This window comes from Berghia stephanieae, chromosome 6 (assembly GCF_034508935.2).
Source record: "Berghia stephanieae isolate SIO BIC M18660-M18661 chromosome 6, UCSD_Bste_1.3, whole genome shotgun sequence".
NCBI classification, from domain to species: domain Eukaryota; kingdom Metazoa; phylum Mollusca; class Gastropoda; order Nudibranchia; family Aeolidiidae; genus Berghia; species Berghia stephanieae.
The window spans coordinates 37,483,874-37,496,373 of NC_088365.1; the positions used below are offsets into that span (position 1 = coordinate 37,483,874).

A 12,500-nucleotide genomic window follows, 5' to 3' on the forward strand; every position below is an offset into this window, starting at 1 on the left:
TACAACATAATTTGGTTTTTTTACTTATCAACCGTGCTGGATAATTTATTCAACAACTGACGCAACTATCCCATTGCCGTCTTCCAGTGTTTCAGCGATGACTCTAAACCACTATAATTACGTCATGCACAGGAAACATGGTAATAGTCTGTGTACTCTACGAATGCGGGCCGGACTTTGCTGATTGGGTCGATCGTCATAACATAGGGCCTAGTAGTGTGAGGAAACCATAAGAGGCTGCTGCCATGCTCTAAGCCGATCGTTCGCAGGTTGGGTAATGATTACGCGGAAGACGGAAGAATACATGTTGGGTTGTTGTTCACCTAAATTTTTCTCACGGCTTTTTCCCGGCCCCAGACAATTTTCACCGATTTTCCCGGCTTTTCCCGGTCGGGAAATTTCAAAATAAAGTTCCCGGCTTTTCCCGGTTTTCCCGGCCCACTTCGAGGCCTGTACTTGACATTAAAGCATTGCCCATCATTGACCAACCACTTGTTCTGACACATGTTGCACAAAAAAAAAAGAAAAAAAAAAAAGAAATATGTATTTACCAAATTGAAAAGAAAAAAAATGTATCAACAAAGCAGAATAAAGCAGAAAATTATAGAATCTATGCAATCAAAGGTAAGATTGATTATTGAATTGCATCTTTCTGAAAAAGCAGAAGACCAACAAATGGTTACGGACCATATATCCTCTGTAACATTCTTCATTAACTCTGGTGTTCCACAAGGAATAGTACTTGGGTCATTACTCTTTTTATCCACATGAATGATCTCCCAAAGCAGTCACATCATAAGTAGGATTATTTACAAACGCATAAAATCATGTATCAGATCAGTTGTGATTCAAAAACTATCTCCAAGATTTTGAGAATGGGCATAAACATGGGGAAGGTGATATAATGCTACAAATTGCTTACACGGTCATTACTGTCATTACTTCCAGACCCTATGGACATAACCATGTGCTATATACAATGCCTTTATGTTTCCTGCTCTATCTGCAGTTCTATGTCTGTTGAGTATTTCTTTCTATCTGTTCCAAAAAACAAATAAACAATTATACCAAAGAGATAGCTCAGTTGGTAGAGGACTGGCTTCACTCACAAAGGGACCGAGATTGATCCCGGGTGCAGAAGTGATCTACTTTGTTTTTGCTTATCTCTCCTGGCTTGTGGTTGCAACTATCTTACGAAGGTCATTTAATGATAATTGTTTTTTGAAGTTTTAAGAGTTTTTCTGTCTTCTATTTTTAGCTGCCCCTTGGGCACTTTCTGTTTATCCATTTATTTTTCCTCTTCATGAATATTTTCCTTTACGTCATTATTATTCAATATGTATTTGTCTCATGCCTACTTTTCATCCTGTCAGAATTTGTGCTTCCTATCTTGATATTGATTTCTTTCTATTGACATGTTTTCTGCCATGAAACTATCGCAATCTATGGCTTAAATTTTTCTTGTACACCCATCACCTGTCCGATTGTCTCTACATATGACATTCTTTGATCTTCCCAACAATGTTTGTATTACCTTTCCTTCACTCTTGGCATCTGACATTTTGTCTCCGATATTTTCTATATTCTTTGGTTTTATTTCTTTGTCTTTAAATTTCTATGTATCAGAAGTAATTCACTCACTTAATATTGTTGTAATTGGTCAGTTTTGATCATAGTTTTCTTTTTGTCACTAAAAAGTTTCTATTTATGTCCCCTATTCTAATTTCCTTCATTTCTATCTCTGATTATCTCCACTGCCTGTTAATTAGCAGATCGTCAATTTGATTTTTTTCCTGTCATTCATGAAATGTGAAATTGAATGTATGCTCCAATTTAATAAATGAAAACAGATAATGTGGATGTTTTGGGTTTCCCCTTTATCAACAAAACACGATGAATGAAACACTATACTCAGGCCTGTAAATGGCTGGTGAAAAAATTGTCTGAACTTTTCTAGGATGCGAAAATAGACCAACCAAACCAAACAAGTGGATTAACAACACATGATTCGGCATGCCTTGCAAAAAAGGACTTTCCTCTCGATCCATAAATAAGACTACGTTGGCAATAAATACAAAATGCCATTCCCGGTGCCTCAATTTTCCTCACATAGCAAGAGAAGAAATCACAGTTGGTGTCTTGTTCTTCAAGCCAAGACCATTTAAATTTATCTTTAACACCTTTTTCTAAGGTAAGTAAGTCGCAACTGCGATCTAAAAATACTTCAGGCATATTGAATAGGAAGAAAATTGAATTAATAAATAACTGAAAAACTACGGTCATGCGAGAATAGAGGAAAAGAGAATCGGTCGTAGGCCAAAGGAGCGAAAACTTCCGATATAAGCATTCATTCACCTTTTCATTCGAAGAAAAATATTTATTTCGCATTCATATTTTTCCGGTTCACTTCCATCCGGATAGAGATAATGAATGGACCTGAAAAAAGAAGAACGGAACAACGTGTGTGTGTCGGTAGCAAAATAGAAAGAAACGGCCCGGTCCCCAACACACTATGTGTGTTAGTTGATTACTGACTGCGTTGTGTGTGATCGACGACTCGCGAACGCGAGCGACAGACACTAGCTAGCTACGTGCGGGCAGACACACAAGTCTGTGGGTAGACAGTAAGCAGTGAATACATACACGACCGGGGAGTGTGGAGGTGGTGATAATTATTGACAAGATGGAATGCTGCTGGTTTGTTTTGTCTTTGACGAGATAAGTAAGTACAATGTTCGTTTGTTTTTTAAATACTCTTGTCGAGGCACAAAATAAAACACTTCTATTTTCTTTTTAGTTGGTTCTGTCTTTTGACGTTATGAATATATATATATATATATTATATATATATTTTTTTAATCATTATTATTTTTTTTTTAAATTTTTAATGTCAGAATTTATAGAGCAAAATTGTACTGTCGAAATTCCGACAATTGTCGGAAGATTTACAGGCCTGTATACTATGCCATTCTCACATATCTCATTTATCTGTAGTGTTTCATTCATCATGTTTTGTTGATAAAGGGAAAACCCGAAATGTCCACATTGTCTGTTTTCGTTTATTAAATTGGAGCTTACATTCAATTTCACATTATCATTTATTTCTTTGAGTTTCGAGCAGCAACATTTACATTACCCTGTTCTTCTTGGAGGATAAATTGTTCCGGTTACTACGGTGGTCTCCGTTTACAAGCACGGCCCTGTGGAATCAAGCTGAGTGTGTTTATAGCCGGATCATGCTTATAAGCAGATTCTGGATTTTTTTGTATGTTCAATTCTCATGTTAAAGTCATATGAAAAAAAAAATCCTCTGAGTTTACAAAAGCATACAAGAGCATATAAGTATGCACCAGGTTGCAGGGTTGGAACTGCCATTGGCCCTATGAAGATTCATTATTTAGCTTTTATTTCTTTTCTTTTTAATTAAAAACCCTTTGGATTGTTGCGTGAAGGCAGTTATTGCAAGGGCTTATCAGCGGTAGAAGGAAACAATTTAACAGGATGTGGGTGAATTAATTATTGCTCTTATATGGTGCATTTGATATTAAACCTCTATTTTGACTCGATCTTACCATTTTTTCATTTTTTTTCTTTTGATATTTTTATTTGGTTGATAGTTATTGACTGTGTTTTTAATTTGACCTCACAGTTACTGGCTGCAGTGTGACGATATATATGTTATATACATTAATAGTTTAACATTTTGTGATTCTATCAAGACTACAAAGGTTACTCTGTGGAGGCTACACATTTTTTTTTAAATGAAAGGTGAAGGCTTTTCTGGAAACCATAATTCCTTGCCATAATTTAACAGAAGCTGACCATAACCTGGAATGTTTTCCTTCAAATTGCAGTTTTGGGATCTCTTCAAATGTATTATTTAAATAGATTTCTCTCATACCTGGCATTCCTTTCAAAGGCAGGTCTAAACACATCAAAGAATTCATCTTTAGCCGACTGTGAAGTAGATGGTACAGATTCATCAAATGTTGGGTCCACACTATCGAAAGATCTCCTCTTCTGTTTATTTCCCAGAATTTCATAAGCTGGATGAAAAGATAATAGCATGTCAGTTGACTATTTCGAATTATCTATATTTTTTAGTCATTCAATACTTCTTTATTATCTTCATCAACACATGGTACAAAATATTAGTTTTAAATTTTTTTAATATAATACGGCAATGAAAACATTTATCTAATAACAAACTAACAAACATTTATCTAATAACAAGTATTTCATAGGTTTTAGATTCATTAATAAAATCTAAACATTTTAAGAACTTTAGCTTCCATTAATCATAATTCAGACGATGATGATAACACATGTGGTGAGGGCTAACTGTTGAGTAACTACAAGGGGACTACTCAAAAACACTTGTTTTAGGATTTATTCAGTACAAAAGAGGGGAAGAATAATGGAGCCCCCCCATACACACACAAAAGGGCCAGGCTTTGAGGTCCTGTAACTACCTAAATAATTGCCTGTATCCAGGAAAAAACACATGAAAATGTAAAGCAGTCAGATTTAAAAAATTGATCAAATATTATTGAAATATGTATGTAAACCAACAAATAAAACATGAACTTTCTTGTCAGACATATGAAACTCAATACAGTGATCTTCATTTATAATCAGTTAAGCACAATCTGGCTATAAGCAGAAACAGAACTTTTGCTGTATAAATTTACCCTTTTATAATATTTGCTAACTACTTTTAAAGAAGAATTTAATACACACTTATAATTTATAAGTACACCCTGTTTACAGTACAGTTCACACTTCTGAATCATTAACATGAAGATGTCACAGACAGATGCTTTGATGTAGGACCGTTGGCCATTTTCAACTGATCAGCAGTCAGTTCTATTTCATAACACTTCTTTTTCTGATTGCTGAACTGCACTTTTTAAATAATCAAATTTGACTGATCGGTGTTTGACTTAGAGGATCTGAACTCAATCTTGCATTTTCTACCAAGACTGAAAATACGTCCACAGTCAACATTGCTTTAGGGAACAACTAGAAGTCCAAGCATAATGTCACTCAGGTCTTTGTATTTGTGAGCTCCTTCCACGTTTTTCAGCTGACCTATTAATGTCGAAGCTCTATCAACTCTGTCACACTTAAATATTTCAGGGGTCAGCACATCCACCTGATATCTGAGAAACTGATCCTAAATGTCATCCAAAGAGACCCCTTGTCTCAAAACAAGGAAAAGCTTTTATTAGAGCATTCAATGAGAAATGTTCAAAGGTAGCACGTTTATCTGGGGCCATGATTCCTGCACGGGCAAGCAAGTCACAGTCTACTGGCAATTTGCTCACAATATATTTGCACGACTGAGCAAAAGAATGACGAATATTAGAGTAGAACAAAGTTTCCTGATCAAGAGACAAAGCTCCTACAGCCTTCTGAGAGGTGATGAAATCTTTAGCAGCCCTACCTATCACAATGTCTTGCTTGTGCTTCTGCAATTTTCTGTCATGAAAATCTAACTTCAGAACTGATTCACATTCAGTAATGGCTTTTGCTGTCAAAAAAAAAGAACTGCAAGACTGGTCACCAAATCAATCAACTTTTCTAACATGGCATGAAGCAAAGACTCTTCTCTCTGGAGAAAAGTATTTCCACTGACAAAGTATGAGATAAAAAGAGGCAATAGGCCTTACTTAGAGCATTTCTGAAAAATAGTTGTAAACGTTTTACTGTGTCACACTTGCTTGAGTGATCCAATAAATATTTGGTAAGAGCATCAAACCGAGTGACCAGTTTATCAACACATTTCAATAGAGAGAGCCACCTATTGACTCCGTGCTTTATTATCTTTCTCACCACCTCACTAGTCTCCCTGCACAAAGAAATGAACTCCTGTTGCCGTTTAGTACTTTTATCAAAATGATAAAATATGTCCACCAACACAGAAAGTTCTTTGGCTCCTGACTTTGCAGCTAGATGCAACAAATGGCAAATACACCCCTGCATTTTTACGTTCAGATTTTTCTAATGGATGAAAGATATTCCTCCTTTGTTCTTGCCAGAAATGATGTTTGCATTATCACATCCAAATGACAAACAGTTTTCCCACTTAATTCCTCTGGAGGCAAGTTCCTGATCTAATAACTGAAAAATGTGTTCCCCAGTTGAGATTTTATTACAGGGGATAAGGGTCAAAAGTTCAGTTAGTATCTCAATTATCTCTTTGTTATACCGACGAATGACAATTGGATAGAGGGTCCCAGAGCCTTTATCATTGCTTCCGTCTGTAGCAACAGAAAATGGTTGAGAGGAAATGGAATTTGCAATAGAAGATGAAATTTCCTCCCCAAACGAATTCGAAATTGCAGTTGTTTTGGTACATCCAGATCCATACGAAGCGGCTATTTTCAAGTCTGGAAATACACGCCTAAACAGGTGACCAAGGTGATCAGTGGCAGAAAGAGGAACGCTATGTTCAACAAGGAACTTTAAACTAAACTTTCAGCAAAAATCACACTTGAACTAGAATTTTCACTTTCAGCCCTACAGAAGGTCTCTTGTCGTTTTTTTTCTGTTCAACCAGTTCAGTAGTCTTTTTATGTTTTTTAAACGATAGACGTTTCTCAATATCGTTAGCAACACCATGACTTAACTTCACAACAGAATAGCACACAGCACCCTTTACCACATCATCTTCAAAATAAATGGCTAACACTGGGTATATTCAGATTTATATTTTTGGCAGTGTAACCTAATTTTCTTTCTTTCATTGGAAACACAAGCTTCATCCTCATGTTGAATTTCGGAATTTGTTTCTTTCACTTTCTCAACTTCATTAGCATTGGCATTAGTCACATAATTTTCTCTGGTAGTTACTCCACTGGCACATTCAGTCTCATTCCGTGGACTCTTACGAATAAAACAATCCATTTTCGATAGAGAAATTCACAAATCACTTTCTTTTAAAATAAACACAATCTAGTAAGACAAGAAAATCTGTCATTAAAAATCACTTCCACTCGACGGACAATAAAAGGCACAAATGTGGACAGAAACATTGAATCGTCAGGTGATGTTTTTTTTTTTGTTTGTTTGTTGCTTTAGGTCTCTTCCAACACAATTGAGGTTATATGAGAGACCGCTGAAACAAAAAAACAAGCAATCTAACAAAAATAGTACAAATGTCAATCAAAAGCATAACCTAAAGATATCATAAGCTAAATTATAAATAACCAAGAACAAACAGGCAGAAGATTTACAGAAAAAAAAAAAAATCCCCTGTCAAAAATACAATCACAAACCAAAGAAGCAGGATAGGCTAGTAAAGAGAAGAAGAAACGACATCACTATCGGATCGTACACCCATGCGAACATCATAGGTATATGATTCAAGGGTGATGCTCCCATCCAACCACCCGCTCAGGTGATGTGAAAAAGAATCAAACTGGCGGTCAAGACACCATGGATGAAAAAAAAAATCTTGAGTTTTCCATATTACGGCGGGGTACTTAAAAAGGAGAGAAAAATCGGAGTAAATCCGATTTTATCAGGGTACTTGGCAAGTATGGAAATGAGAGTGAACCAACAGCCAACCAAAAAGTAACAAAAGCAATCAAACCATGAGACATAACATTTTAACTAAACTGACATACAACTCCCCTTTTTTTTGACCACACAATATATTAATTATAAGCCATACAAATTTACATAATATTCATTGCCATACATGATCATGAGATCTAAAGAGAATAAAAAGGGTTGAAACATGGAACCATCCTCATTTTTCTCTTTTCTATCCTTGCTGGACAATAAACAAGTTAATAATACTTATTCACATTTTGTAATACAGGAGAAGTAGTCATCATCCCCATCCTTGACAGCTTTTCCACGGGCTTTCCTTTTATCTGGGTGATGTGATAACACTTTCATTTTGTCTGTGAAGTAAATACAAAAAAAAAAAAGGTTACAACAGGCTGGTGGTTACAGTCTCCAGTTAAAGATTCATGAAAATTCTTTAATTTACTTGACTGAGTCCACGAAGTATGACATCTTATGACCAAGCCTCACAACGTACACACCCTTCAAACAAAGACCCCAAGAACCTGCTATTATTTCATCCCATTGTCACACACAATACATCGGATCAAATTCTCCAAAATGGTCACTTTGGGGTTAGAGAGTGTAATGTATGTGTGTGTTTGTGTGAGTAGGGTATATATGTGCATACAAAGAGAATAGGTAATAATGAGACATTCAATGTGTGAGAGCAATAATGTTGTAACTCCACAAAGATCCCATTGAGGTTACAAGACTCCAAGGTCATATTGAGAGTTACAACATTACTGATATCTCCACAGAGCATTGTGCTCTCACCATCATCAAGTAAGAATGGACTGGTGCGTCAGGGGTGGGATTGGTTGGGAGGGGGGAATAAAGAGGTGGACAGAGACGGAAACGGCATTGTGGAGTGGTGTGGGTTAGGGTGGAGAAATGGAGAGGGTATAGAGAGTGTATTGAGTAATGGTTGGGAGAGGGCGAGTAGAGAGGTGGACGGAGGCTGTTATGCTCTGGCATTGGTTGCTAGGACATAACCCGAACAAGTCCAGAGTTGACCGAACAATCCTCGGGTTGCTAGTTTTTCTTAACTCTTCAACCACCCAATAAGGGGGTTCAAACCATCATTATATAAAGCGATGCATAAGGAGACAGGAGAGTTTTTCTTGAGTTTAGCCAACCGGACACAATACCGTGTACAGTGGTTGGGTTCTATTTTATTTTATTATTTATAAGTGTCGGGGTGATCCTTATTTGTGGATGTCAGGAGAGAGATGAGACACAAGCAGGATGAATGGATAAGTAAAGCTTTGTCATTCCTATTTGTTTTGTAAATGCAACTTAGTTATTGTAATAAATGTATCATCATTGTTAATCTGGATTTCCTTTCCTTTATCATTATTTCGCTATTGCGAAACCTGGTCTTCTTCTTCCTCCTCCCTTTCTTTATGCAGGTTCAACTCAGTGCATCAACCTGATCTGCAGGGGAACTCATCAACGGGTTTCATCTGTCTTCTATCATTCTCATAGTCTATTATTCTTTATGTTGATGTTTCGGGATATATTGGCTCTACCGACTCTTCGGGACAAAGCCTGATCGTCACAGAGACAATTAAGGAACTGTGTACATTGGGCGGGGGAGGGGAGTGGGGTTGGTGGTGAAGTGGAGGGGCTGTGTGACAGGCAAGTGCCTAGTCTCTAGTTTGCTATGGTGAGGGGTGGTGAATGGATACAATTGAACAATAAACCCTCTCTAGTGTGCGATGAATGGAACACATTAGGTAACAGCTATTTGTAAGAGTTACAGATGATGAAATGGGAAATTTGTTAACTTATTAACATTTTTTTTCTTTTCAGGTTATTCAGCAATTTCTTGTCGCTTTATCGATCATTTGATCATATTTGCTTTTAGTTTATCAGTAGTTGATTAACAAAGAGGAAAAAAATGACAACATTTTGATTTCTTTTCAGTTTAGCGACCTTTTCGGTTAATCCAGTTTTTACTGTATGTACCTTCCAAAAAGTTATAACAGGCAACACCAACATAAAACTCCTCAACTACATAAAACCAACAAAAAAACAAAACAAAAAAAACACAACAGACTAACAAGAGGACACAACAAACTATCAATTCCAACATCAAGAACAGACACCCGCCTACACTCTTTCTTCCCTCCGCCATTCGTTTATGGAATTAACTCCCACAGGAGTTGATGGAAACTAAAAACAATGCAGAATTTGAAAGGGTCTTGGAGGTGTGGAAAAAATACCCAAAAATGAAATGATCACAGCATGTATTTTGAATATATGTGCATGTGCGTGTCATGAAATTCATAAATTCTGTGAACTGTAGTCTGGTACTCTATTTCAAGAGATTACTACAACGACCACAAAGAAGATTATGATCCACTTTTGGCCAAAAGGCAAACTTTACAGAGCAGGATACAATATCTGTTACTGCAACCTGGTGGCTATGCAGCTTATAAATAAAACTCATGAATGTCTAATAAATTGGCCTTGTGTGATGAGAGAAATTAGGATGTGAATTGTTTTCTACACATTGGGTTTAGAGACTTCAATTTATTTACATGCTTCTCCCCTGGACCAATATAATTACCAATGGCATTTGGAGAGTCTCCAATGCACTAAATCACACATCTGTCAAGCCGCCAGCATCCCCTTTTTATCATACATCTTCAACAACTTACCAACTTCTACCAAAAAAAAAGTTCATGTTGCTCACTGAAAATGCATCAACATCTTCTGTAGATTTCCAGAAAATATCAAAGAAGCTTTAGAATTCAAGTTGAAAACATGCTACCTTGAGATAAAAATTGCATATTAGTTTTTGACAAGATAGCTTTGAAAGCCTCTCCACATAAATAATGTAGAGAAAGAGATTTTATTGAGGTTATGAAGATTTTGATGGATTCACAAAATTTGACACTGTATCACACGCATTGTTGGAAAATGGAAGAAACATTTTGCTTTCTTTGCAACCCATTCATCAGTGAAAGCTGAAATTTCACAGAAGCTAATAACAACTGCAATAAATGTATTGACATCCAAAGGATTGTGTTTGAAAGCTGTAGAACAAATAATCGAGCTGCTTTCAGAGAATTTCGAGGCCATAATAAACCTTACTTCATCTACCAAGAAAGAAAGATTATGGTAATATATGACACCACATTTATTGAAAAATACATGAAGCATACGTTTTTTCAGCAACAAGGGTGCTGCGTCTTGGAATGCCATTAGGAAATTTCATGACAGACTGAATTTTCAGGTGAGGTGGCTTTAAATTTGAAAGAATAACGCATAAATCTAGCATCCTCTGCCAATTGAGTTTGCCAAGCAACTCAGGTATCAAGCAAAAGTGAGTCAAATGAAATTGCTATTTTATGCCAATTTGAAATTTTTTTCCTCAGAGACATATGGCACCATCGCAATTTATTGCACGGTTTGACAATTTTCTCAACACATTCAATTCAAGGTGAATTTATCACAAGGCACAAGACTACCGTCACCCCATCAACTGTTCTTCACCCCACATGCAGTTTCTCACAGATATGCTGCAATGGCTGAAAATAAATAAAATTTGGAACAACATAATCAAGGAAGTCAGCTGAAATTTTTCCATTTACAGAGGTTGGATACAAGATATCATTGCCTGGTGATGCTTGTTGAAGACATTGTGCACATATACAATATATCTCCACGAGCAGATTAAATCAAGATGATAGCGATAATCCCAATCCCCGGTAGTTTCGACAAAGTCTGCATCAAACCATAGTAAACAAGACAAGTAAAAGCAGCAAATGCAAAGATGACATTGATTATTTCCTTTTAATTTATCTACCCCTCAAGCTTCAATAAGAATGACAATGATTATTATTCCATGGATCAAAGTATCGAAAAACCTGCAGACATTTCTGACCGCTCAAAAAAGTCTGCATACAAATTACAATCTTTAAATACTAAATACACTAACCAAGAGTGGGACACTTTCAAAGAGGAAACAGGAATTCCTGTATACAAAATCAAATCTGTTACAGACAGTACAGAGCTTTTAAAAAAATATAATGTTACCAACCACATCAAGTTTTTTTTCTTCACATCAAACACAACTCCAAAATCCATTTTGTGGACAATAAAGATTTATCACTATCCATTACTATTACTAAATCAGATGATGTCTAATGAAAATATACAAATAGCTCTGTAGTTGGTAGAGATAATTATGATGTGGTGGTGGTTGAAATAATGGTAGTGATGATCATGTGATGCTGGTGGTTGGAGTAGTGGTGGTAGTCATGATAATGTGGTGGTGGTAGTGCAAGTAGAGATAGTGATGTTGTGGTGATGGTTGTAGTAGTGGTGGTAGAGATAATGATGTATTGGTGGTTGTAGTTGTGGTAATGAGATGATGATATTGCGGTGGTTGTAGTAATAGTGGTAGTGATTGTGGTGGTTGTAGTTGTGGAAGTGTGGTTTTGGTGGTAGTGATGTAAGTGATGGTAGAAGTGATAATGATGATGATGATGTGGTGGTGGTGGTTGTAATAATGGTGTTTGTTAGTAATGATGATGCACCAGTGGTTGTAGTAGAGGCTGTTGAGATGATGATGCTGCTGAGGATGATGGTGATATGATATTGGAGGTTATAGTAGTGATTGTATTGATGACGAAGTGGTGATGGAGATTGTAATAGTGGTGGTAGTGATAATGTTGATTTGGTTATGGTTGTACTAATGGTGGTAATCATGATATAGTGGCGATGGCAGCAGTAATGGTGGTAGTGATGATTTGGTAGTGTTGGCTGTTATAGTGGTGATGACGATACAGTGTGGTTGCAGTATTGGTGGTAGTGATGATGATAATGTTTTGGTGATGGTTGTAGTAGTGGTATAGGAGATAATGATGTGATGAATGAAGTTGTGGTAGTGCTGCAAGTGATAATGATGTGGT

General features: G+C 36.5%; 1 protein-coding gene across 1 annotated transcript in view; it reads right to left on the bottom strand.

Annotated features, from left to right (window-relative positions):
• The window catches only part of LOC144974986 (dnaJ homolog subfamily C member 2-like), a 62,816-nt gene that overhangs the window by 41,733 nt on the left and 8,583 nt on the right, over positions 1-12,500 (bottom strand). Inside the window, exons 4-5 of the mRNA XM_078918596.1 lie at positions 7,815-7,913; positions 3,902-4,046 (exon numbers count right to left, since the gene is read on the bottom strand). Coding sequence (XP_078774722.1) covers positions 3,902-4,046; positions 7,815-7,913 — 244 coding nt within the window. The remainder of the gene's footprint in view (positions 1-3,901; positions 4,047-7,814; positions 7,914-12,500) is intronic.